The 22314-nt window shown below is 50.1% G+C and overlaps 1 protein-coding gene across 4 annotated transcripts in view; it reads right to left on the reverse strand.

Annotated features, from left to right (window-relative positions):
- Window positions 1-22314, reverse strand: part of KANSL1 (KAT8 regulatory NSL complex subunit 1) — a 90465-nt gene that overhangs the window by 48917 nt on the left and 19234 nt on the right. For 2 of the 4 annotated variants that reach the window (XM_066587395.1, XM_066587391.1), the window contains exons 1-2: window positions 16961-17301; window positions 11823-12801 (exon numbers count right to left, since the gene is read on the reverse strand). In XM_066587395.1, the coding sequence (XP_066443492.1) occupies window positions 11823-12706 (884 nt within the window). In that variant the 5' untranslated portion in view covers window positions 12707-12801; window positions 16961-17301. Of the gene's footprint in view, window positions 1-11822; window positions 12802-16960; window positions 17302-22314 lie in introns of those variants that run through there. The other 2 variants (XM_066587393.1, XM_066587392.1) reach the window with 1 other exon arrangement.

Consider the following 22314-nt stretch of genomic DNA (forward strand, 5'->3'; position numbering starts at 1 on the left):
AGGCGCTACGAGAGCGCGCCAGAAGAAGTAGTAGGCGCTACGAGAGCGCGCCAGAAGAAGTAGTAGGCGCTACGAGAGCGCGCCAGGAGTAGTAGTAGGCGCTACGAGAGCGCGCCAGGAGTAGTAGTAGGCGCTACGAGAGCGCGCCAGGAGTAGTAGTAGGCGCTACGAGAGCGCGCCAGGAGTAGTAGTAGGCGCTACGAGAGCGTATCAGGAGTAGTAGTAGGCGCTACGAGAGCGTACCAGGAGTAGTAGTAGGCGCTACGAGAGCGTACCAGAAGAAGTAGTAGGCGCTACGAGAGCGTACCAGAAGAAGTAGTAGGCGCTACGAGAGCGTACCAGAAGAAGTAGTAGGCGCTACGAGAGCGTACCAGAAGAAGTAGTAGGCGCTACGAGAGCGTACCAGAAGAAGTAGTAGGCGCTACGAGAGCGTACCAGAAGAAGTAGTAGGCGCTACGAGAGCGTACCAGAAGAAGTAGTAGGCGCTACGAGAGCGTACCAGAAGAAGTAGTAGGCGCTACGAGAGCGTACCAGAAGAAGTAGTAGGCGCTACGAGAGCGTACCAGAAGAAGTAGTAGGCGCTACGAGAGCGTACCAGAAGAAGTAGTAGGCGCTACGAGAGCGTACCAGAAGAAGTAGTAGGCGCTACGAGAGCGTACCAGGAGTAGTAGTAGGCGCTACGAGAGCGTACCAGGAGTAGTAGTAGGCGCTACGAGAGCGTACCAGGAGTAGTAGGCGCTACGAGAGCGTACCACGAAAGTAGAACAGAAGAGAAACACATATTTGCAACAGATTGTCCCTTGCCGACCTTGTCCTCAAACCCCAGCTGATATCATCCAAGGTTGTGGGAATGTCTTGTGAGGAGGAAGGAAAAGAAAGCGAGAAAGAAGTAGGTCGCCGACAGACTGGAAAAGGGATGGAAAGCAGATGGATAGGAGGCAGACGGTAACATAACCCGAGTGCAACGTATGACCACGGCATCTCACGATGACAAGCCTCGACACACGGCCGTTTCAGGCCGCCATTTATCAGAATGTTAACGGTATAAGGGGGGCCGGATTTGCAGCAGAATTTCCGTGCGGACCCTTCACTAAGAAATTGCTGCTACTGTAAATGCCGCTGAAAACGGATGAGATTTTGGAAAATCCCATCCACACGCATTAAAAATAATCCGCACAAGCGCTGTGCGGAATCTGACATGCGGTGCGCATTCCCTTCTTCTCAGTGAGGGGGTGAATACGCAATAAAACCTGCTCCAAACAGGGCGGCCCTTAAGGCAGGCTTTTTGCTGCAAATCAGCCCCCGTTGGACCCAGCAGCAATATAGGCAGCGGCGCTGACCCTCTGTGGTCCTCCAAACCCACATGAGCGTTCCCTCCAAGACTCCATGCCAGTCGTCATCACCGGCCCACATCAATTCATGTTCTGCACCACAACAAAATTTGTGTAAAAGTTTAAAAAAAGGGTCTTCCAGAACCCAAAAAGGGAGAAAAAAAAAATAAAAACTTTCCAACATAATCTGCCCAGAAGTATGTATCAGCCGGAGCCCACAGCGTATCACATGAATCCATAAAGGGCGCAAACCAGACGCCTTTAAACAGCGGAGGAGAGCGGCAGAGACAACCACGGTTACCAATTACTCGTACGTCCATTTAGAGGACTCACGCGGTATAACGTGGTACGCCAAAGACGACTTCGCCCAATCCGCATCCAAAGTATATGGAGTTTTTGTAACCACATGTACCACTTTTTGCAGATCTTGCATTGGAAAAAAATCGGGGGAATTGGCCTCACTTCCGTGGATCCGGGGCGCATCAAGCTGCGCCGTCAGCCTCAGATATCTGCCACGGACAGTCTAGTAAGAACTGACACGTGTGAACATACCTTAACTGGTTTAGGCCATGTGAGCAATGGGTTAAGTGCAACGGGGCTTGATGCCAGCTTGCAGTGCCAAGAGGCATCACGTAACGCTCCATCGTCCAAAGAGCAAATCCAACCCTTGTTGAAATTTGCCCGGGACGGTGTACCCCAGATGGTGCAGGCGAAGAAAGCCCACACCGCCAGCTATTTTATGGTACTCCCACATTAGGGGGTGTTTGCATGACGGAACCCGGAACGTTCCGTGTGGATTCCATCTCTAATACTGCAGCAGAAAAATCGTGCAAATAAACATTCATGCCAACGTTCTTGCCCAACTATTGGCTCCTTAGAGATCAAATTGGCGCTTTATCCATATTTTACCAGCATCTAGACTTGCATCATGAAACCTTTCAATCCCAATTGGTCTTTTAGGGAAATGCGTACCAATATCAGCGTCTGAAAGTGCCATCAAATGAACAGCAACACTTTAGGCCTGAGCAATAAACTGCAATACCTAAACACTGCATGCTTTTGCAGAAATCCGTAGCTTTATTAGATGCTGCAAAAACGTACAATAAACATCAACATCCTCAATAATACCGAGTTACAGCGTGAAAAGGGTTAAAAGCACTGTCGTCTCGGAGAACATTAATCTAGGCCACCTGCATGGCGGCTCTCCCGGCCACCATGGCACTGCCAGGGTTAACACCCCCACAGCCAGGAATTCTAGGAATGCCAAAGAATCCCGGGATATTACTGGCTGGAAGGGAGACGCAAGGTTACCATGGCAGTAACGCCCGCCTCCCGGTGACATAGCGGGCACATGCGAAGAATGGAAATATAGCTTTTATGGAGGAACAGCTTACTAGCGGCGTCATGAATGATGCAGCGGATCGCACCGAGAAGTGTGTAAGAATCGACCAGAAAAAGCACAACGGCGGCCGGCGTAATAAAGACGGGCGCAGCTCTTTATAAGACAGCAAGGGCAAGAAGAGAAAGAGCGTACAGAAAGCGAGGCGGGCAGGGAAAAAAAAATAAAAAAAATCAATTTTGCTAATGGAGTAAGTCTAGCAGCTGAGGCACAAAACCCGGGCGTAGGAGCCGGCGACACCGGGGGCCGCTCTCTGCTGGTAACTGATACGATCTGCAGCTTCACAATCGCACAATTATTGACCGCGGGGAAGAGTTTTCAGCGAGGGCCGGCCATCCTCACTTACTGGGTATTGTAGAGAAGAACAGAGCTCCGTCAGTCCCCACCTTCCCGAATACAAAGAGCCTCACAGAGCCTTGTGCCGTACGCCGGGACCACAACCCAATGCAGCTGGCAGCCGCCGTGCCCAAGACCGCATTGAAGAAATACTTATGCATGCGGCCTACACGTCCGTAAAGAACGCACAAAGGGGCCGGAGACGTGAAATATAGAGGAACCGAAAAATACTCTATTGAGGAGAGTCAACGAGATGAAGATGTAGGGTGCAGGATCCTCAAACGGAAGATTTGGCACTCAAGACATACCCGAAACATTGCACCCACCTTCAAACCAGCGGCCATAGAGTTGTCAAGGTTGGTCAGCCCACCTCTGGAGAGTGACCACCGCAGGTCTACCTGCTCGTTAAGTAACGCTCCCACATGCGTGTACACTAAAGGCCCCCATAGACAGTCTAGTCATCCGAACCCACCGATGACAGCGGGGCCCAACGACTAGCTGATGTATATGAGGATGGCACAACTCCTGTCCCTCAACATCCTTTCTTAGGCCAGTGAAGAATTGGGGTGGGGGTGTTAAATTTCAGCACCTAATCCTTTCGATCTCTGGGAGATAAGCCGATGCCATAGCAGTTTACCTCCCTAGATAGACAAAGGTTTGGCTGAGCCTAATGTTCATGTGTATGGGGAGCGGCCGTTGGAAGAACATTCGCTTGTTGAAAGCATATTTGACGCCATAGAACTGCCCTAATTGGCCGGCATGGGTTCGCCCCAATACAAGTCAACAGTCATAAGCAGGTTTGGCTCCAAGTCGCTGAGGAAGTGATGACTATTCTACTGGGCTCCCACCTGAGGTCCACCATAGTTGAGTTTGAAGGGTTCAATCGTTGTTGTACAAGTCACATTATCACGATCTACAACGGTGCAGGTAGGTACTGACCTCTGGGATGGCCACCTCCGAAGATGGAGACTGCCCAATTTTGCTGATTAAAAGATCGATAGAAACACTTTAGGGGTTTTCTGGTTAGATGAAGCTTTCACCCATCCACAGGATAACTAGCCGATAATTGGAGGTCTGATCATTGGGACCCCCACCAATCACAAGAAGGCACAGGTCCTATTTGCTCCACTTCTGTTCACTGGAGGACTACAGCTTCTACCCAACCCAATCTGACCAGGGTTGTGTTCAAAGGAGCCGACGGAGACAGCTGACATAGCCCTTGGCCATCTCCACCATCCCCATTGAAAAGAATGGAGCGGCACCGTGCATGCGCGATCAGCGCTACATTAGGATATTGCCCAGGTCAGATCGGGTAGGAGCTGTGGTCCTCCGGTGAACGGAAGTGGGGCAAAAGAGACCACCACATTCTCGAGACCGGTGGAGGTCCCAGCGATCGCACCCCTACCGATCAGCTAATTACCCCCTATGTCTGGGCAATTTAGCCTAAAATTACAATCTCATTTTTTTCTCCAAAATGTTCTGGATTTTTTTTGTTTATTTGCTAAACAAGCTGAAAGAAAATCCAAAACACCTCGTTATATGAGGGAACAGCAACTCCTTAATATATACTGATTATCGGAATTGTATTGGACTGTTCATCAGCGGTCAGCACCTTGTAGAGGCCCACAGACGTAGTGATCGCTCCCATACCATGCAGGCATGTTGCTTACTGTATGTAACGGAGGTTCAAAGTAAAATATACATGATGTATAAAGGTTCTACGCCCCAGTAATCAAAGCAGTCAATGCATTATTCACACCCCCAGTCATCACAGCCCCCCCTAGTAGGGTTTACCGCCACAGCCCCCTGTAGGTTGTAGAGTCTATCTGCAGCCCGCCCATAGTATTCTTGTCACAGGCCCCCATGTACTGTTCTTCAGATTCCCCCCAGTGTCCTTGCAGCCCCCTGCTGTAGTAGTATCAGTGACCCGAAGCAGTAGTAGCAGTCACATGCAGCCCCCCCCCCGCTGTAGTAGTACCAGTCCCCCACAGCAGCAACACCAGCCCCCCCCCCTCCCCAGTTAGTACCAGGCCCTTCCCCCCAGCAGTAGCAGCATCAGTCCCCTGCAGCCCCCCCATTGTAGTAGTACCAGTACCCTGCAGCCCCCGTAATGTCCATCCTCCACCACCTTGCTGCAGCAGACTGGAACAAAAGGCTGCATATAAGCAGCGCTCTGATAGGCCAAGTCTCAGCCAATCAGCATTATGCATAGCTACAGCACAGCGTTCTAGCTCACTACACTCTGCACCGTAGATCCAGGCTTCAAGCCAGGTAGTCTCCCACTGATACATCCCTTCGGCCTGAAATTAGCTCCACCCACGAGGGGCGTGGCTAATATCAATTTCACTAATCTGAATCATGTGGCCTTAAAGTGGGAAATTAATCAAATTCAATTAATTGCCTGTTGATAGGGAATAACTTCATCTAACCAAAATACCCCTCTAAATGCCAGTTCCCTGGAGATCTAACCACCAAGACCCCCGCGATCCCAAGATCCATGCACCCCGAATTCTGCATGTGAACAGAGCAGTCTTATGGGAAAAGACCATTGCGTTCAGCAATCTCCCTCCAACCCATAGAAGTGAATGGAGCGGTGGTCTCACACACACTTCTGGAGAATTCGGAGAGCAGGGATCACTGAATCATTAGGGGTCCCAGCAGTCGCACCCCCACTAATCCAACACTTATCCACAGAATAGAGGATGTGTCATTGTGGAACCACCCCTTTAAGAGCCTTTTACAGCGGTTTATTATTGGGCACAGACAATGGATCAGCCACACGAAGATGCAAACAATCATTTCTCGTCAACCGCTCATTTACGCGAATACAAAAATGCTCGTTGGTCGGCTACTCATCTCTGCATGTGAACAGCGCAAAGTGTAGCCGACCAACGACAGAGGAAGGGATGACAATGTACTCCCATTCAGGAGATCGTGAGTGAATGGCAGTGATCGATCGTTGATCGACACACTTTGTTGATCAGCACTCGTTACAATGGGCCAATAGTCAGCCTATGCAGAAGGACTCTGTCAGATACTTCTGGCGCATCTACAGGATACACCACAAATACTAGATAGACGAGATGCAAAACTTGGCATCACACTATGAGGGCGCCCCAATCCCGTTCCTGCAAGCCAAAGAAGCGGACCTTGGCAGAAGACTAGGTTGACCACAGTGGAAAGTTTTACTCCAACAAAGTGTATAGACGTTAGGGCAACCAAACCATTAGTAGGTGCAGCGAGATAGCTGTACACTAGTGATAGGGCATGAGACTACTCAGCCCGATGAGAGAAGACTGCATTATCCTTCAATCCCATTATCCATCGTTCAGCAAGGGAATTCTACGAGACCCTTTGCTTCTTCTATGATGACTGAGCACATGCATCCAGCGAGTCTGTGGGTGCCGTTACACGGCCGTGGCTAGTGCTCGAGATTATACCACTAACTGCAGGATGAAACCAAAGCGAAACTAGGTGCAAGTCCAGATGCAGCCGGGCAATGTGCAATAAAACACGCCTGTTACAAGCGGCTGCTGACTCTCGTACTGCACTTTATAGTTGGCAGCAATGAGCAACTTCAATAATCCCAGAGAACATCTGTCGGAAATTCTGTGATTGCTCACAGCTGACCCACCTCAAAAACTTGCTAAAGCAACTCTCCGGCCCGGGGGAACAAAAGTTTGTCAAAGGTTTGGAAGGACAGGGGGTCTACGTTACCTCTATGGCCATACTGCTGTTTAAACACCGCATGATGCTTTTGGATCGGCCATGGCTGCTCCCAATATATAGTACCGTGGACTACCAATCAGCAGAGAAGCAATGGGTAGTCAAAGAGGAGTCCTCTTGAAAGACCACAAATGGGCCACAGGAACTAGCATATCAGCAGCAGTAAGGCCATAAAGGAGGGCACTATAACCTATGTCTGGCTGGAGCTATGTGTAATCTTGTAACAACTTCTACATAGCGAGAGGTGAGTACATTGGAAATCCGGAGTTGCTTACTTAAGAGAGTTGTCCATATACAAACTACTGACAACCCATCCTTAGGATAGACCATCTATGGTAGATCACCAAGGGTCTGCTGCCTGGAACTTACGTTCGCCAGGTCGTTGTACTCCAGCACAGAGACCTTTTTTTGAAGAAAGCAGACAGCTCTGTTCTCTCTGCAGTGGCTAGGCTTGGCATTACATCCAAATTTCCCATTTGCTTTAATGGGAAATCTGCCTGCAATACCAAGCCTGGCCACTGCAGCGGAATGGAGTCGCCCACTTCTTGCAGCAAATCAGCACAAGCTCTGAGAACAGCAATGATTCTGTGTGGGAGACCCCTGCCACTCCACAATTATTGGCCTATCCTAAGGCCACTGTAAGTCATCAATCATTTACAACTGGACGACCGCTTTAAGTTCGTATACGGAATCAGAATATCTACCGCCAGAGCGGCTGCCTGCTCCCTGGAGAAGATTAATGGTTCTAACCATCAGGCTTGATCCTGGAGAGATCTCCCCGGGATGGCAAACAACAAGGGAGTAAAGTTTGTGATATTTTTTAATTATTTTTTCTGAGGTCTGGAAGGAAAATGTTCCTTTAACAATCTGGTCAGTTTTAATGGATTTATTGTGCAGAAATTACAAAAAGAGGAAAAAGAAAAAGAAAGGACAACGCTGCCAAGGAATGAAGAACGTGCAACAAACTTATTTGGTGTAATGAGGTCAGAGGCAGCCCCTACACCCCACAGCCACGACCTCCTCAATGAGGGAGGAAGCACTTCCGGGTCGGGAGAGCACCAGTCATAGGCCTGGTAATAGGGGGTAATGAGCATGGGGAAAAAAATGTATATACATATTGGGCTGAGGGAGTGGCCTCCAACCAATAATACGGATGGAATAGACTTCTGTTTTTTTGTGGATTATCAGAGACCGGGGACATTTTTAGGTAATTTTTTGATTGTCTGGTGTCGGCGACAAAAAGGGAGGCCGAAGCAGGAGAACATAAGGCGGTTCTACAACCTGTACTTTATACCCACATGTGGAACTGTTAACATCCGTAACTTACCCAACAAATCCCGTGTCAGCAACAGTTTAACAGAAGACAACGATCGCATCACCAGCTGCTGCAGAACATCTTACAATCCAACTCCAATACATGAGGTGTCAACGAAGCTGGCCGGAAACCAACAGAAGTGGGCTGATGGGTGTCCAGTTGTTTCATCGACTCATCCATACACGAGTCCATTCTATCCACCAGGGCTCGTTCGCACCGGTGTATATGCGCAGCCAGTTATGCGCGTAATACGCAGTGCTTGGATCCCACCGATTTTATCCACATTTGGGGGAAAAAAAGCGCAGTGTGTCATTGCAGTGAAAGAGCAGCGCGTATACGTAGCGAATACGCAGGAAAGTTGTGCATTTGCGCAGTAGGTCAATGGGCCCGCCTGCTCTTTTTTTTTGCGCACGTAAATATGTACGAGCACAAAAATTGCAATTTTCAAAGCGAGAAAATACTTGGCATACGTACACGACTGACACCCGCCTGAACCGGCCCTTACGACTGTTCAAGCTAGCCGCACACATTCAGTGACGCGGGGCGACTGCGGCGATACTCGTGGGAACGTTCGTTTGAAGAAAGATCGTTCACGGATGAAAGATTTTTTTGGGCCGACTATCAGTCCCAAATTTCAAACATGGCCGACTTATTTCCACGCGGTGCCCTCTGTCATCAGTCAGCGTAATCGTCTCGTTAAACTTCACCCGACAAACGATTATTTTAGCTGAAACTGCATATTTTTCATTAAAAGGGTCTTCCGGTTACAAACTGACTTTTTAAAATTAGATCCAAATGAGTTAAAACAAAAGCGGTACTTACTCATCTTCAACCCCGGCGATCCAGTGCTAAGATCCTCCCGGTCTGTGCCAATAGCAGAAGTCAGGTGACCACTGCCTGCCAATGAGAGGCCACAGCGTCATGGTGCCAAACTCCTGGCATCATGGTGCCCAGGACGTGAGTGCTGATGCCAGGACTACAGGCAGTGAAGCTGCAGCATCCGATTGGCAGGCAGTGGTCACCTGACTGATGGCGGGGTTAGATTGCCAAGTACTGCCTGTTGTATTGTTTTAACTCATTTGGATAACTTTAAAAAGCCAGTTTGTAACCGGACCGCCCCTTTAATGTGAGCAAGAGATTAGAAAGTGTGCTCAAAAACTGTAAAAAAGTAATAAAATACCAAAGAAAAAATAAATAAATAGAAAGAAGCAATACTTAACCGTTTAAGCCCCTGCTGCTCCAGCGCCTCTTGGCGGTCTTTGCATAGTTACAGCAGTCTTGTGTATGTATAGCTATGGGACCGCTGCAGCCAATCCCTGGCCTCGGCCGTCTCATGCCGCGCACTGCTGAGACCAGGGATTGGCTGCGGAAGTTATACCTGTAGCCGTGTAAACAACGACCGTCAGGAGGCACGAGATCGGCGGGGGCTTCAACTACCTACAAAAACAATATTTAACCGTTTCTCGCAGCACCTGCTTTTGGGCACAATTTGGTGCATCTCAGAAAACCAAAAAAAGATATTCAGAATCCAATTAACATGAGATGTGACAAGTGGAAACGAGCTCTCGGTGCAATCACAGCGCCGCGGCAAGAATCACACCGCCTTCCTGGAAGTTCAGTCCAAGTAGCGTCACGCCATCCAGAGCTATAATGTAAGGACTGGCGGTCAAGAGACGTACCACAATGTATACCGGTACGACAGCTCTGGGTACACCGGCTGCTCGCTCAAGTTGCCCGTACAATAGCGCTCCAGTGACTCCCCCTACATATACCGGTATGCATGCATGAATTCCCAATGGCAAGAGGGAGCAAAGCGACTGCCAGACACATCTCACATGAGAACAAAGGATCCGGCATGGTGAAAGCCAACCTGCCGAATCCATCTTTACCCGCCAACAGCTGCCATCTTGGAAGAGGCTGGGCACCCGCATATATATTAGATATAGGTTATTTTTATCGACATTGGCGGGTTTGCCCGACTTACATCTGTAGGGTATGGCTAGCTCACAGAGCAATCCTAAGATCTTTAAACACCTTGAAGGGTGGAGTCTCTCTTTAGGACCATTTACAGGCATGAATGCCATAAATAAAGCCAGAAATAAGTCCTACTAGTAAAGCGGTTGCCCCACCAAGAAAAAAAGAATGCATCTACGTTGCTACAGAGGCTGGAAATGGTTCCAGAAATGAGGGGCCAAAGATATCACAGCAATAAACTCTGCAATCATAGGAAGTAGTCATGGTGGTCTGGGCTAAAAGACAAATATACTGGTTTCCTGGAGCAAATCGGCCCAGAAAGCTTCTTACATGTTTACAGTTTGGGGACAAATTCTAAGCTATCCAATAGGTGGTACAATGTTAACTAGAGAGCCTATGAAAGCACCAGATGCATCCACCAGCAGTCACTGTGATAAGTTTGGCGCACGGTCTAGCCAAGTTTGCACTATTAGACAGTATTAACAAACCCAGTTAAACACAGCCCATAATTATATTTTTCGCCTTTACACTTAATAAAAGGTTTCCATCCCCAGATATTCCAGGACTAAAGTTATAGTAGCACCACCTTCTGTTTCCATTCAGTGTCCCCCTAAATGGCTGTTCCAACACGGGTGGTCGCACATGCTCAGTCCAGCTTACAGTCACATGTGCTCCGGCTTGCTTCTCTCTGCCCCACTGGGTATGTGGAGGAACCCCAGGTGTGGTAAGCGGCTGCTTCTGAAGTTCCAGCATCTTCTCGGATGTCAGAAGAGATGTTGAGCGAGTTAGATGGTGTTACTACAAAGGCTCATCTCCGCTGTAAAAGGCTCACTGCACCAAGTCTCTTTCATATACCCAGTGGAGCAATAAGGGAAGCAAGACTATGCAAGTGTGACCAAGACTATGTAGAATTGGATTGGAATTGTCACTGCCTTATCAACAACCCTGTGCTTATGTGAGGGCTAATGTGATAAGTAGCAAAACTTCAAATCACTTTATTTACCCAAAATGGGGTTTTCTTGTGCTGAAATATCCCTCTAACAGTACTGGCCACTAGGGGTCTCCCTTGCTTCTAATTTGCTGTCCATTGTCTGTTAACAAGTTAAATCTGTCTCTAGTAATAAAGACAGAACACAGGAGTTGGAAGAGGGAAAGTTTATGAAGAGCAGAGGGGAGGGAGAAGCAAAGACTCACACACTGATGTGCTGCTGGAGCTAATGGTAAGCGATTTACGGTGTTACAGCTACTAGAATCACATCTACGCTAGCAGTCCTCCTGTATACTGTCCTACACGATGTGTCATATACGGGGATATTTCTCAGGAACACTCAAGCCATCTTATTCTGAAGTCAGGTACGCTATTACAACCCATTAAAACAGAAAGTAGTCTACATATGTAGTAGGTCTTTGAGAACCCACATTAGATCCAACATATTCAATAACTTAAAGGGATCAGTGACAAAATTAGAAAACCAAGAAGATATCCAGATATGACAGTAGTAATTACCATAAATCACAAAAGTAATTTTAAAAAAATGTTCTAATAAGGCATAAGGAGAGCAGGAGCCAAACCAGAGGGTGAAGAACCATTCAACCTCCATTTACAAATGCAGATAATTGATGAAGACTGAAAACATGAAGAACGCTCCCGATACATAAATCTACGACAAGAGGAGAACACGGATTCTTCCCATAGGGTCAACCGCAGGTAGCAGACCATACAAACAATGAAGCTACTTACAGAGGGATGTGGCTCTGCCGGGTGTCCGCTTGTCTCAGTTCGTCCTTTTCCACGTCAGAGTCCCCTCCTGAACTACTTTCTGTGGCATCAGAGTCAAACCCTCGCTCGGACGCCCGTAGCGTTGCAGACCCCGAGCAGCTCAGAGTCTCTAGTTCATCAGCTGTTCCCTTCAAAAAAGCCTCCACGCTGGCGCTTCCCGCTTCCCCCCTGCGCTGGGCATCAGCTTTACGCGTCACTATGGTCAACCGATTGCGCGGAGTGTCCGGACTCCGCCCGAAGGCTGCCCCTACCAGGCCGCCTAGTTGTTGATGGAGATGCCGTTCAACCTGCTTCGCTTGGACTAACTGAAGCCTCTTCTGAATGGATCGCGCCCTCTTTTCCATCTCCCCATGGCGCCGCAACAAGGCTTTCAAGCGTGTATCCGAATTTTCCTCCACGCGAGACCCCTTCTGTTCATGTTCCTCAGCGGGAGACCCTGGTGGAACTACGGGGGCTTTGACCCAAGGATCCAACGCAGGAATGGCAAGGCTTGGGGGCTTGTCCACGGCTGGCTTTGCAGGTCTTTTGGCCAGTCCGTTTAAAGGTCCTCCTTGGCCCCCTCTTCCAGAATTGGCAATTCCTCTCAACTCCTCCAGGTTGAGCTCCAAAATGGAGGAACGCCCCCGACACAGTGACTGAGACAAGATAGACCGCGGAGTGAACACCCCGGCCAATTTTCCAGGTGTTCCACTGTAATTTGTGACCAGGTCTGGCGGGGCAGGTGGAGGAAGACAGCCACCGTTGGTTTCACCAAGGGGGAGGGAGGAAGATGGGGGCGCCAGCTTGAAGTGCAGGTTGTGGGCGTCAGGGGCAGGGTCAGTGAGAGCAGGTGCCATCGCAGCCATTCAGCACAAGGAAGAGGGCAGGGGAGGGGGATGTTTCCCCAGTGGGGGGGCTGACGTTGGCCACACTGCCTCCAGGCAACTCCAGTGAGGGGTACCTGAAAGGAAGCGGAAGAAAAAGTCACCATGATGCAAATAAATATTTAGATATCAAGTTCTATATACTATTAGGGGACAAACATCCTGAAATGATTGAGGCCGAATGCTCACGGGCGGATTTTCGCTGTGAAATTCGCAACCAGATGCCCACCAATGCCCACAAGGGGAAATCAACTGTGATTTTTCCGCTCGCGAGGAAGAATCGCAAGATGTTCTATTCTGCGCAGAAAATCGCATGGACGGCTTCCACTGCAGTCAATGGAAGCCGTCCGTCCCGCGATAGTTCTGCATTGAGCACTGCAGAAGTATCGCAGGAATCCGCGTCACAGCTCAGCGCGTCAGCCGAGACACTTGCGGTGGAGCCGAAAAGGAGAGTATGGGTCTCTAGGGGGCACGGGGTACGAATCTGCTGCGAGATTTCACAGTCGGAATTGGACCCGGCCGTGGGCATAAAGCCTTAGGCAAAGGGTCAAATCCAAAAACATCTCCTAGCCTTGGCACATCCACCCGAGGTACGAGTGCTCTATTCCCCTCTACTTCTGGGTAAGGTGACAAATCTTATCTCTTTATAGTCTTCCAAACGGTTTAGTGGGTGTAACCAGAAATGTGAATCATAAAATCTAACAGCAACAACATAAAACGGAAAAAAACCCAAAAATAACCACATAAAAAGTCTTCAACATTGCTGCAATACAAAATGGTGGACGACTCTGCGTGGCATTTAGGTGCCCGTAGGTCGAAGTTAGGAGCCAGGAGGCGATATCTGGAGTTCTACTACTAGTCATACCCACGCCTTGCCCGAGTCGGTCATCTCTTTCCATCCGTGCCTTCTAGTTCTCTCCTAAGATCTTATTATCATCCTCCTTGGAAGAACGTTGCAAAAACATTTTCTAATTAACTAATGTATCCAAAACAGCGTAATCTTGAACTCACAACCTAGACTTTGTCATAACTCCACCGAGTCATCCAGTCTAGGCCATCCCCATAAACAAACTTCCTTTCCTACGCGGCCTTTCAACTCGTGCTTAGAAGAAAAAAAAACATCACATGGCTTTGCAGAGGTCACAATTTTTTCTGGTTTCACCGGTATTTCCATATCACCTCTTAAATGCCATTATGAAAGCACATTCTCCGGTTAGGAGCCACAATCCTCCACCGCCTCTTAGGTTCCACCAAAACGCACAAGCATGTCAGCCAACATGCCCAACATTTGTGCCGAGGTCCTAAATCTTTGGTAGCTTTCTATAGTTTATGAAGGTCCGTCTCACAAAAGGTCACCCACAAGGGCAACGTGGCTACTGCAGCGACCCGTTCCTCCGAGTCCCCTAAACCATCAGCTGCCTCATCGGCCTTACCCTGGTCCTGTAGCCTCCAATCTCAGATTTCCAACCCTGTAGACTTCTAGAATGGCCCCGTTCACATCTACGTTGTGTCTCATAACAATGGAAGCCATGAGGCAGTGCCACACCGGGGATCTGACCGATACCACGGGTGCCCGATGGACCTACTATTCCTTCTGTTCAAGGGGTTATCATTGGGAGGTAAAAACATGATCCAAGTTAAGAGGCTAGTGGTGCCAGCACATTCACTTTCGGTCCTGTTCCAACACCACATGACCCGTGTTGATGTCATCACAGGAAACTAGCAGTTTCACTCATTTCGACACCTCAGCAAGCCTCTTTCACTGGCAAAGCCTACACAGAGATGGACAAGGGGGCTGGCTTCATTATTGAAGGGGGCTGGTTTGGTTACTGCGATGATGGGAGGTTGACCTGGAGTCGAAACCAGACCGGAAGTGGAGGTGTAGGCACTGCATGACCCGGAGTGAATCAAGTTTGTCCCTCTCTTGTACCAGCACTTCCACTTCTGGCTTGACTTCGTCATGAGTCACATGGTACGGACCTCTTGTCATTGGTGACGTCATTGCAAGGGGCTGGTTGTTCGGCTCATTTCCATAATTAAGCCAGACCCCTTCTCTGTCAAAGTCGAAATGGAGAAGTGGGCTGGTTTGGTTACTGAAATGAGTTGGTCAGTCCCCACTGATGTCATCACTGACCACAAGTCTAGCCCACATGACTCGAGTCAGAACCGGGAGGGGAGGCACCACCATAGTTGGACCCCTTAAGCTTCTACCTCTCTAGATAACCCCTTTAAACCGGACAAGGAAAAAAAACCCAAAAAGTAGTCTGATACAAATGTCAACCGAGCCTTACACATTAAAGAGTAATTTGCGCAATAGGTCAGTCTTAAAGATGTCAATGGGTCCTTCAAAAGGACCAATAAGGGTGGCTTCAAACTTGCATTGGGGATTTTGCTTTCCTGCTCCGTTGGGGGAGCAAGAAAGGGGAATCCCCTTTGGCCGAACGGTTCTGAACAACGCCGGATAGACGGCATTTCCAGCCGATTCTGTAACGGAACCTCTGACCGGAGGTTCCAACGCGGATGTGAAACCGGCCTAGAAGACGTGTAGGGTCTAAACCATCTTAAATACTCCAGGAACCAACAGGCCAAAAAGAATCTTCACAGCGACCCCCCCCCCCCCCCCCCCCCGCCTTACGGGTCAAGCAGCAAATTTTTGGAGCATTTTGACTACTTTGGACCAGAAACCTCATTACTAAACTAGAGCTTTGCAAAAACGTTCTCCACATACGAAAACACCCAAGACACAATTACACAAGACTCCACTATTCGGGGCGTGACAAGATATGCGACTTTCAGCGGCGCCAAGAACAACAAAAATGGTGGTTGCCCACAACGCCGATAATACTATTGTTTACAGGATCTGAAAAACATGTCTGTCCTCTTCCAAAAAAACAGCGCCGCACCAGTCCGTGGGTTGCATCTGGTACTGCGCCTCAGCAACAGCGCTGCACTGCAATCCCAGACACGACCTGAAACAAGTGCGGCGCTGTTTTTGAAATAAATCAGCATGTTTGCCGACCCTTTAGATCCTTCTCCCGTCTATACTCCACTAAACTCCAAATTCGCTGCCTATTATTCTCTTTAACGCGGAAGATAAAAACCGGGGAAGAAATCGCCCCTACCGCGATCCAATCCGCTGATCGTGTCGGCGCAAGGAAACTAATGTCAGCAATAGCGGACTGTTAGAAGAAATACCAAGGCGTCCGCCGGCACTCTAGGGCGGAATAATAAATTCCTAGCACTGCAGGAACTAAGTCGGAGACAAAAGGCTAAGTAAGCGGGCTCCAGAGCTTGCAATCTAAAAGAGGGTCCTGGCCGAGGTTAGTCAAGTGTAGAAAGACGGAGGGAGGAGGAAAACGCCAGAATATACCGCAGAACACGGAGGGTATTAAAAAGGACGGCTATAGAGGTTACCGAGACCACGGACGTAGAAAAAAAAAACGGAAACGCGGTGAAGTAGCGTATAAGTGAACGGCCAAGACGGATGCCGACCCGGGTGCATCTAAGAAGGGCCAGGAGGATGGCGATGGAAGCGGGCGAGAAGGTGACAGTCACGGAGGGTCAGAAGAGGTTGGGCGCTCACCCGCGAGACTACAGAGAGGATCAATGCAGAACACAAAGGACCCGAAAGAGAGAGAGAGAAGAGAAAAAGAGCGAGAGAGAAGAGAGAGAGGTGGGTGGGAAGCTGCATTGAGAGATATGCGGATGAGATAACACAACTACTATGGGGGTCAGTATGCGAGTGGGGGAGGGGGGAATATAAACTGGGGGGCAATCGCAGAGCGGCGTGCAGATTATGGGAAAAAAAAGCAAAAAAAAAAAAAAGCGAAGAGCGGGCACGGCTGCCAAGGACTGCAAAGCCTTATTAATCAGCAAGATGGAGCAAGCAGGGGGGATACTGGCCTCACGGTGCGGGCGACAATGCTGGCCACACTTCCATCTGTCACATGACAGCCCCTACCGATCCGGGGAAAAAACCCGCCGCTGGCATCCATAGGTCCCGTTTGTGCCTACCTGCCGGCAGCTGCGCTCCTTACACTATTACTACGGGCAAACAAAACATGCAATTAGCCAACAAGAAGGAGAAGCGGCGCCTCCACCCCCTCCAGGCAGGGTCAGGGCGGTGGTGGCACGCAAAGGGTTACTGGAGGGGAACTACAGAGACATTTAAAGTGCCAGCGAAGGGTTAAAGGTGGGGAAGAAGCAGAACAGAGAGATAAATAAAAGGAGACTTACACAAGATGCGGAGGGGCTCTGCCAGGAGGAGGGGCAGAGGGGCCCTACGGTCCTCAGGGGCCCCTGCTGCACTCACCAGGCTTGCAATGCAACACAATTCTTCTCCCCCCCCCCCCCACAGGGGGGCAATAAGGGAGGTCGGGGGGGTTGTTAAAAATGTAATGTGCTTCCAAGTCAAGAGTTTGCAAGAACAGAAGGCACCGAGCCCCAAGGGGAAGAAAAGGCGTCCGGAGGCTCCCCGGAGGGGAAACCGGGGTCCGGGGGTGCTGCAGCGACCCCCCCGATCTAGCGCCGGATCCTGGGGAGGAGAGGGGCAAAATGGCGCCGTCAGAGAGACGGACGGAGAGGAAGACTGCGAGGGAGGGGGAGGTGGAGACTCTGATAGATCGGGGGGGAGGAAGCGTGGAGAGGAGGGGCTGACACTGGAGGCGGCTGCTCCCAGGCTCCCCCGTGTGGACGAACGGGAGATGACAGCGCGGCACAGGCGGCTGACGAGAAGCCCTCACTGCGGCTTATTAATGCAATAATTACCTTCTAGCCTGCGACCGGGTGTTTGGGGGATATCTGTACCTCACGACAAGAGAAAACAAGTCCCACAGGCTTCACAATGACATTAGTGTCCAGAAAGTTGTCTATCTGTGGGGACAGTCTGTGGTGGGGGGCACACGGCCTGAGGGGCACAGTGTACTACATGGTGAGGGGGGCACCCGGGCCTGAGGGGCACAGAGAACCACATAGTGAGGGGGGCACAGAGAACCACATAGTGAGGGGGGCACAGAGAACCACATAGTGAGGGGGGCACAGAGAACCACATAGTGAGGGGGGCACAGAGAACCACATGGTGAGGGGGGCACAGAGAACCACATGGTGAGGGGGGCACCCGGGCCTGAGGGGCACAGAGTACCACATGGTGAGGGGGGCACAGAGAACCACATGGTGAGGGGGGCACCCGGGCCTGAGGGGCACAGAGTACCACATGGTGAGGGGGGTACACGTCCTGAGGGGCACAGAGTACCACATGGTGAGGGGGGCACCCGGGCCTAAGGGGCACAGAGTATCACATGGTGAGGGGGGCACCCGGGCCTGAGGGGCACAGAGAACCACATAGTGAGGGGAGCACAGAGAACCACATAGTGAGGGGGGCACAGAGAACCACATAGTGAGGGGGGCACAGAGAACCACATGGTGAGGGGGGCACCCGGGCCTGAGGGGCACAGAGTACCACATGGTGAGGGGGGTACACGTCCTGAGGGGCACAGAGTACCACATGGTGAGGGGGGTACACGTCCTGAGGGGCACAGAGTACCACATGGTGAGGGGGGCACCCGGGCCTAAGGGGCACAGAGTATCACATGGTGAGGGGGGCACCCGGGCCTGAGGGGCACAGAGAACCACATAGTGAGGGGGGCACAGAGAACCACATAGTGAGGGGGGCACAGAGAACCACATGGTGAGGGGGGCACAGAGAACCACATGGTGAGGGGGGCACAGAGAACCACATGGTGAGGGGGGCACCCGGGCCTGAGGGGCACAGAGTACCACATGGTGAGGGGGGTACACGTCCTGAGGGGCACAGAGTACCACATGGTGAGGGGGGTACACGTCCTGAGGGGCACAGAGTACCACATGGTGAGGGGGGCACCCGGGCCTAAGGGGCACAGAGAACCACATAGTGAGGGGGGCACAGAGAACCACATAGTGAGGGGGGCACAGAGAACCACATAGTGAGGGGGGCACAGAGAACCACATGGTGAGGGGGGCACAGAGAACCACATAGTGAGGGGGGCACAGAGAACCACATAGTGAGGGGGGCACAGAGAACCACATAGTGAGGGGGGCACAGAGAACCACATAGTGAGGGGAAAAAAAAACAAATGGAATGTGCGCCACAAGGTCCTGTTGTTCCCTTTTGAAGTCACTGATCTCAAATCACCTAAACATAGGGAGAGCTGCAGGGTGAGAGGGGGTTCTCAGTAGAGCCCCCAAAAAGACAAGAAAACAATAAACTGTTAAAAAAACTCTGCGCTGCCAGAGATGGTGAGAATAAAAAGATTTTTTGTCTCTATTTCCTAAGTAAGATGGTAAACAAACACTCTATAGGAGGGGGGATGTGATGCAGAATCCCCCTCCTTGTAGTGAAGACTCCGAATGATAGACCAATCTTCCTACGACCAATGGATAAGAAAGATTCTTCACAGGTTTATTATCCTTCTCCAAACACAGATGCCGTATGTGTGCAACACACACGTGTAGAGCGGACAAACACAAACGCCGTATGCGTGCAACACACACGTGTAGAGCGGACAACGCGTTTCAGTACCTCCTTGGTACCTTTCTCAAGTCCAGTAACTCCAGTTAACACAACTCCAGTTACTGGACTTGAGAAAGGTACCAAGGAGGTACTGAAACGCGTTGTCCGCTCTACACGTGTGTGTTGCACGCATACGGCCTTTGTGTTTGTCCGCTCTACACGTGTGTGTTGCACGCATACGGCCTTTGTGTTTGTCCGCTCTACACGTGTGTGTTGCACGCATACGGCGTTTGTGTTTGTCCGCTCTACACGTGTGTGTTGCACGCATACGGCGTTTGTGTTTGTCCGCTCTACACGTGTGTGTTGCACGCATACGGCGTTTGTGTTTGTCCGCTCTACACGTGTGTGTTGCACGCATACGGCGTTTGTGTTTGTCCGCTCTACACGTGTGTGTTGCACGCATACGGCGTTTGTGTTTGTCCACTCTACACGTGTGTGTTGCACGCATACGGCGTTTGTGTTTGTCCACTCTACACGTGTGTGTTGCACGCATACGGCGTTTGTGTTTGTCCACTCTACACGTGTGTGTTGCACGCATACGGCGTTTGTGTTTGTCCACTCTACACGTGTGTGTTGCACGCATACGGCGTTTGTGTTTGTCCACTCTACACGTGTGTGTTGCACGCATACGGCGTTTGTGTTTGTCCACTCTACACGTGTGTGTTGCACGCATACGGCGTTTGTGTTTGTCCGCTCTACACGCGTGTGTTGTACACATACGGCATCTGTGTTTGGAGAAGGATAATAAACCTGTGAAGAATCTTTCTTATACATTGGTCGTAGGAAGATTGGTTTCTCATTCGGAGTCTTCACTACAAGGAGGGGGATTCTGCATCACATCCCCCCTCCTATAGAGTAAGTGTTTGTTTACCATCTTACTTATGAAATAGAGACAAAAAATCTTTTTATTCTCACCATCTCTGGCAGCGCAGAGTTTTTTTTAACATGGTAAGGGGGGCACCTGGGCCTGAGGGGCACAGAGTACCACAAGGTAAGGGGGACACCCCAGGGACACATGGTAAGTGGGGCACAGAGTAACACATGGTAAGGGAGACACACCAGGCACACATGGTAAGTGGGGCACAGAGTACCACATGGTAAGTGGGGCACAGAGTACCACATGGTAAGTGGGGCACAGAGTACCACATGGTAAGGGGGACACCCCAGGGACACATGGTAAGTGGGGCACAGAGTAACACATGGTAAGGGAGACACACCAGGCACACATGGTAAGTGGGGCACAGAGTACCATATGGTAAGGTGGACACCCCAGGGACACATGGTAACCGGGACACAGGGGGCACCCCTGCCTGAGGGGCACAGAGTACCGCATGTTAAGGAGACTGCTTGGAAATTTCACATTGGGGCCACAAAGCTTCAATTTACGCCACAAGAATAACCGCTGGACAGCGAACATTCCTTTTCGGGTGCGTTCACACGGGCAAGAAAATAGTTCACATTTTGTAGGTTGCGAGAGGCACAAATACAACCCGCTGTTTGTAACGGGAGTCGTTACACGGGCAACATTTCTCTCAAGGCTGCAAGACGGAAAAATCTCAGCAGGTTCCATTTGAGAATAGCAGACGCAGATGTGGGTATCGTCGGGACTCGCTGTCGCCCGTGTGAACGCCCCCGATATTCCAGAACACTAGTGTGCACTCACACGGGAGAGTACGATAACCGTCAAATATCGCACTCGGGCCGTTTTCACACGGCCGAAAAAATAGTGCAAGATCTGTGCGAGACACACAAATATGAATCCCACTCCTGATCGCGGTCACACACGGGCGCTTTGTCCTACTTTGGGCGTGTCCTCGCATCGCTCACTGTTCTCAATGGGGCTAGCAAAGCATGGCACTGCGAAACACTCCGCGATCCCGCTGCGAGAGAAAACCCGCGCATGTGAACAAATACATTGAAATCAATGTGTTATTTTCACATGCAGGTCCCGTCCATATTGTAAAATCGGAACTTGCACAAGAAATTCGCCCTCGTGTGAACGCACCCTAATCTGTACGTAATCATAGGCGGCTCTCACACATGCGTTACCAAAATCGTGACGTTTCACCGCGATTTCAAACACATTCTACTGCATTTGTCAACAGGTTTTTTTTAATCGCACCCCATCATTGTGATGGGTGATCAGGTGCGCTAAAACGCACGAAGATAGACAGCGCTTGAAAAATCGCAGCGTTTCTAACATTTGAGCGCCAGTCTGCGAAGCCCCATTGAAATCAATAGAGGTGTCTTACCGCAATTCAAACACCGCACTAATCACGGTAAAAAGCGGGCTGCGAGAGAGCGGCCTTAGGGCGCATGTGGGTCCGAGACCGCGCTTGTGAAATTGTGATGCATCACTGAACATGCGATTTTCATGTTGGCAGCGCGCTGGCATGAAACCCACATGTACATACGAGTGCCGTGACATTTTTTTCCCCTCCCATTGGAAACAGAACAAGCTGCGGTCTATTCCGGCGCGATTTGACAGAACGCTCAGCGATACGTTGTTGAGATTCTCACTGATCGGATCATTCATGCGGACCTACAAAATCATCGTTTGTCCGCTGCCACCGTATCCATATAAGCCGGCAGATGGTCCCATCACGTAGGGCTTATTCACATCAACACATTTTCACAGCGTATTGCGCACGCAAAATTTGCATGCGCAATACTTAGAGAATAGAACCCATTGTTTTCAATGGGTCTGTTCACATGAGCGCCTTTCATTGGTGAACATAGCGCATATAAACTAATCTAACTTAAGTGGCCATTGAAATCAATTGAGCGGTTTTTTTGCGCACACATATCGGGCGCATTTGCACGCACAAAATACAGTAAAAAAAATTGCAACGTCCATCATGCAAATACGCAGCACAAATGCCACGCAAATATGTTTGCGCTCGTGTGACGCCACCGTAAAAGAGGATTTAAGGACTAAAAAAAAAATTGGTGATCGATCCTTCGGATAGGTCAGCGATATCTGATTGGTGGGAGCCCACCAATCAGCTGTGTGAAGAGACCCTGGCTCTTGGGCGAGCGCTGC

The sequence above is a fragment of the Eleutherodactylus coqui genome, chromosome 13 (genome assembly GCF_035609145.1).
Source record: "Eleutherodactylus coqui strain aEleCoq1 chromosome 13, aEleCoq1.hap1, whole genome shotgun sequence".
Taxonomy (NCBI): Eukaryota; Metazoa; Chordata; class Amphibia; order Anura; family Eleutherodactylidae; genus Eleutherodactylus; species Eleutherodactylus coqui.